General features: G+C 45.5%; 1 protein-coding gene across 1 annotated transcript in view; it reads right to left on the bottom strand.

Moving 5' to 3' along the window:
- The window catches only part of plch2a (phospholipase C, eta 2a), a gene marked incomplete at both ends in the record, with an annotated part of 47,675 nt that extends 42,126 nt beyond the window's left edge, over positions 1–5,549 (bottom strand). The window contains 2 exons of the mRNA XM_084479794.1: positions 1,250–1,396; positions 5,276–5,549. Of these exons, the coding sequence (XP_084335920.1) occupies positions 1,250–1,396; positions 5,276–5,549 (421 nt within the window). The remainder of the gene's footprint in view (positions 1–1,249; positions 1,397–5,275) is intronic.
- Positions 5,550–6,000: the final 451 nt, after the last annotated feature.

Genomic DNA, 6,000 nt, shown 5'->3' on the forward strand with positions numbered 1-6,000 from the left:
AGAGAGAGAGAGAGAGAGAGAGAGAGAGAGAGAGAGAGAGAGAGAGAGAGAGAGAGAGAGAGAGAGAGAGATTGAATATAATCCCTGGGGCCAGGGTCCTAGTAGACGATAGACGGCCTAATGTATACGGTGTTCTGACCAACTCGCAGTGGCACGTTGAATTGAGTCTCCCTTGGCCTGACGGCACTGCTTTACACTCCAGGGCTGAGGTTTTAAGCACTTCCATCCACAACGTGGTAAATTCCCACAAGCAGCCACTAGAGAAAGCGGGGCTGAGTCTACAAATTTACGTTGTGAGCGTGTCAGATCATCTGGTATTTCCAAAAAAATTACAATCCAAATATATTTCATACAATATTATGGCTGGTGCATCTAAAAAGAGATAAGAGAACCCTCAAAAATGGTGTAGATAAATCACCATTATTTTTAGCAATTCTGAAGGCATCAAGTATTTGGTACTTTAACCTGATAAACCATTAAAGCAATTAATAAAATGTCCCACTGCCAATTGGTGGTGCCTGTCGATGTCTCCACTGCCTCTACTGTGCGCTAAAGACAGTGGAGGAGCCGATCCAACATGATGAATAATTGAGGCTGGCTAAGCAGCTTATTAGGTCCCGTGACAGCAGCCACCCAGGAATGAGGAGGAGGAGGAGGAGGAGGAGGAGGAGGAGCCTTGGGCTCTCGCACCCCTCACACTCACTGGCTTAGCGTCAACGACTCAAAACGCAGGACTACAAACATGGCTATCGTGGATGAAAGCATTGCAGAGGAGGGAATAATTAGTACTCAATTGGTGAGATATATGCAATTACCTGAAACATATCCCATACTTTCCTATCTAATATTTAGCTGGAGTTGCATCTATTGGGCTGGAATTACAAGGCATTTCATGATGCACCCATAAGGATATTTCTTGATGCATTAACATGATCCTAGGCGTTGATTTGATTTATTAATAAGCGTCTGGTGTGGGCGTTTTGCTGGAAGTACTTCTGGCCTAAAGACAGACATCTCATATGATTCTAAGTAAGCCCAGGATGATGGTTATCACCATGGGTTGAAAATTATGGGTTTAAACATTAATAATCAGTATCATGACAGTGAGCGGTCCAACTTGTGCAATATAACCACATTATTGCCATCATAATTACCCCATGGAGCAGCTTCTGGAACTGAATGCTGCTGAAGTCTTTCTTTAAAGTTATGTTTTACAGGAGGAAATTTTTATGACAAGAGAGCTACTCACTCTTGGCCTTCTCGTTCTTGCGCGAGGGTCTCCAGCGGATGCAGGACTTGTGTTGGTCCAGGTAGAAGTAGCGTACCAGGCCCTTGGACCCCCCACGCAGCTTCACCATCTGGGTCCCGGTCTGCATGCAGCTCATGCATTTCTCCACTGTGAGGAGAAAACACAGGGGGACAGAGAGATGGAGAGAGTCAGCTGGGGATACGAGTACATACGTGCTTGTCTTGGTCATTTCGGCAGAGACGGACAGAATGTGTTTACATAACTGAAGCACGCACAAGGGTTAGGGGACACTGTGCGTGTGCATACTGGTGTGTGTGTGTGTGTGTATGTGTTGCATCCACACACACTCGTCATCTTTCCATCTGCTTTCTAGTCAGGAGAGCTTGCAAAAACAGACAAAGATGCAGCACATCAACTCGCACTAACTCACACAGTCACGCGTGTGCACGGATGGACACACACTAGATTACACATGGTTGTCAAAGCTGACAGGACCTTGCTAGCCTCGGGGGATGAAGAGGAAGTGAGATGTGGAAGGAGGAAGCAGGAAAATAGGGAGAGAGAACGGGAGAGATCTGAAAGGCCTGCAGGGAAAGGCCATGGCTCCTCTGATGCACCTCATCTTGAGCACGACCCCTAGTTCACAAACCACATGGAGAAACAGAACCCAGGGGCTGGGAGAAAACTGATCAATATAACAGACCCTGGAACAAGAGGTCCCTAATCCACTTTGTGGCTTCAGTCCGACACCAAATACAACAGTGGCTCTCCACATTTGCTGGATGCCCAGAGAGAGAACAGAAAAGTAAAGATATAATTGGTGCCACGCATGTAAGGGTGTAGACAGTAAAGAGACATGCACACTGTATAATTGGACAACTGGCTTTTGTGCTCTTCTTCAGCCTTTTTCTTTGGGGGGGGGGGGGGGGGGAGCAGGGGGACATCTTTACTTGATGCTCTAACAAGTCAGCGGGTGTGTTCCATTCCGCACGGAGCCCGCACACTTCCCACACACACTGGCTGCTTGGAGGCCACAATACAGGAGTATAGTGGATGCTAATCACCTGTGCTACCTTCAGATCCACAGACCGCTCTCAGCCAGGGGGATTGCGACATAGGGTGCTGGATTTCAGGAGATGTGTCCTCATTGTGAGGACCACAAAACGCTGGACAACAACCATGATGGATCGCTCTAATATGCCATTCATTCTGGCTGCAACTAACAGTAATCGTGTGGGTATGCGTGTACGTGCATGTGTGTGCGTGCATAGATGTGTGTGTGTCTCCTCATCCCTCTTGGGCAATGTGAAATGTAGCTTTGTTGCATGTTTGCTTTCCTACTGATTCTACTCAATCCCCCCCCCCTCTCTTTTACACTAACAGTAACGTGAGAATCACTGTGATTCATAAATAAATAAAACTACAAAGTACACACACTGAACAAGCGGATAACTAAGCTATGGTGCACACACACACACACACACACACAACGGCCAATACAATCATCCCCAGATGCAACCACCGCACAAGTCATATCGCCCCTGTGATGTTAATCAAAAGCTGGCTTTGAAATCACGCTTTTTCTTTGATTTGGATGGATGTTGTGATGTTGACACATCAACATCAAATTGCCTAGCGACTCTGAAAACCCACCATGCAATCACTGACATATCTACCGAGTCTGGTTACAAACGATGCCGTCATTATTGACTTAGACTTACAATTTACATTTGACTGACAGTTCTCTACAAAACACATTTACATTTAAATATATCGAAAAAAGTTACACATTTCATTCTTACTTTTCACGTTAAATATGATGCCCAGCCAAATTGCAAATAAAACACAAAAAATAAGATCTATTTTCGAATTGATTGCTTTAATTAATGCTTTACCATAATTGTCTAATTCTTCTGGATAATCACATAGATATGTCTACAAAACACTGCACCTAGCCTTGATATTTAGTTTGACTTGACCTGATGTAACACATTGGTATAGCAAGCTTGAGAGGATGCAATCCCCTTCTGTCTTCTATACTTCAACACACACACACACACACACACACACACACACACACACACACACACACACACACACACACACACACACACACACACACACACACACACACACACACACACACACCTCAAGACCACCACAAAACAAATGTACAACTAATGACTGACTATGGTAGATTACGTTATAGATCAGGGTTCAGGTATTAGGTTACAGATGGTAATCCTTACAAACATATTACCAAAAACAAGACAATTAGTCACTTTGAAGCTGCTTAAGAAATAGCCAGTGACCCACTTTTGTTGTTGGTAGAAAGGTTAGCCATAGCCTACAGAGCACTGATGGAGCCTGAATAACCACCACACTTGCAATCAATTAGCAAACAGAGTGTGAATGTGTGTGTGTGTGTGTGTGTGTGTGTGTGTGTGTGTGTGTGTGTGTGTGTGTGTGTGTGTGTGTGTGTGTGTGTGTGTGTAATGCTATCGGCTCATGCTAAAGGCTTCAGCACAGAGTGCTAAAAATACAGTCTGTTGAACGTAAACAGGCCATCTGATTAAAACCAGGAAGGGGGGGGAGGGGGGGAGAATGTGGGGGGGATGAGGGCTGGGTAAGGGAATTTGGAGCAGGGGGCCATACCTCCCTGAGGAGAGGGGCTAGTAAGGAGCAAGAGAACAAAGCAGAGATGGAGTTCAAGACTTGAGAAATCAAGACTTGTAATTGTGAGAAGGAAGTAAGGCAAAGATGAGGTGGTAGGACACGCCTTTGGGAAGGAGATGGAATCAAGGAAGAAAGTGAGAGACGGAGAAGGAGCAAAATCTCTCTCTCTCCAACTAAAGAAGGGGTCTAGGTCTGTTGCCATGGTAACGTCGCCAGGGTTAAAGTGTGTGGAGAAGATACGGCGGAGAATGTGGTAGTATATTTAAATGAGGTGTGAGCGAAGGGCTTGTGAAGGTTTAAAACACACGGCTCATATCCACACTACGAGGTCAATAGGCAATGCTTTGTTCCATCATTGGCATTATAGCACTTTGCGTTACGTTGTCAGGGACACCTATATGAGACTAGTGCCAGGAGGACGACAACAATAAAGATTAAAAACAAAGAGTGTTGCTTTGGTTTACTGTGTTTACTGAGGCCTACTGCGGTTCAAACCACAGGAGCTCTATTGGACACTTGTACGGAGTGGACACAAGTACGGCGGGAGCCAAATAACGTACAAAACACATCGATACTTCTGTTTGAAAGAGAAAGGGCAGTGTGCAAGCACAAGAGGAAGAAGAGAGAAGAGGAGCAACTGGCCAGTGGTCCCACTGACCCGAGTGTCTGGGCCGTCACGGCTAAAAATAAATGTTAAAATATGGGCCACATGGGAGTTTGCAACGTTCCCCTCTTGGCTAGTAGAGACTGGGTTAAGCCCAGGAGAATAGTCTGAGCTCCATATGTTGAGGTGGATAGCGCGAACACACACACACACACACACACACACACACACACACACACACACACACACACACACACACACACACACACACCTTTAATAACATTTTTCTTTTTTAAGCTTTTCAGAAGACTTTCAAAAAGACAAAAATTCCTTGTGACAGGATCTTCTGTCAGATGGTGACCCTGAATAGGCAGTCCTACCAAATATGGATACACATACCAAAGTAAATAACATCACATTTTGTGAACTGCACTCTTGTTTGAAGCAATTTGCACCATCAACAACTAGCTCTGCTTAACCAACACATACACAAAAACGCGCCGCCACACCATTCAAAACCACCATCAACAACAGTGACAACGCTTCCACCCCTGTACAAGTGTCACACTAACAATACGATGTATTATTCAGTTCAAACTACGCCCGAGAGACACTAGGGAACTAACAACATGGCAATGGTCATTTCCTTTCTTCCTCAGCCCAACTTCCTCAGAGTGTTTCCACTCTCCTGACCATAAAGGAGAAAAAGAAAAAACTACAGCCCACTCCACTCCTGCAGGGCTCACCCATGTAGCCCAGCCTCCAGCGGGAGAAGGCCATCATGCTGCTCCCCATCCAGAAGTAGTCCTCCACCAGGTGGGACAGAGATGCCTGTTGCTGGATTTTACAGAGGGCCAGCTCCTTCTTCTGTTCCTTCTCCTTGTCCCCGTCGTCAGAGCCGTCTGGGGTGAAGGCACCCTTGGCAGGGGGTGCCGGTTTGTCGCCTGTGGTTGCGGTGCCAGTCGCCGAGCGAAGCAGGGCAGAGGACACAGGTCCGAGGGGGAAGAGGCTGCTCATCATGAGGGAGTTTAAGAACCACTGTGAGATCTGGCCTTTAAGCTTGAGAAAGACGAGTCTACAGCATCCTCAAACTAATCTTTCAGAAGGTATTTGGTTTTTGTGTGGAATAGCTTGAAACCTTGGACTGGAAAATGCCTTTTTCGTTCTGAGAAGTACTTATTTTAAAAATCTATAGATACGATTGGATTCCTGGCTGAAGTTCAAGCAGATAAGAGAGTCAGGCATCCTCAATGAAATCTTTTCAGGCCACACTTTTGACTTCTGTGTTCCAGAACACATGGACTGCAGCTTTCCAAAAGCTTAACACTCAATATTTGAACTTCTTCTTTGGGTACCATATACCACACCTTCATAGCCTCCTCCTCTTCAACAGTCCTCCATGTCAGAGAGAGAAAAGTTGAATGCCAATGTGTTCTTCCACAAACTTCCTTTCATTCAATGTCTTCATCGC

This window comes from Micromesistius poutassou (assembly GCF_964030765.1).
Source record: "Micromesistius poutassou genome assembly, chromosome: 15".
In the NCBI taxonomy this organism is placed as follows: Eukaryota; Metazoa; Chordata; class Actinopteri; order Gadiformes; family Gadidae; genus Micromesistius; species Micromesistius poutassou.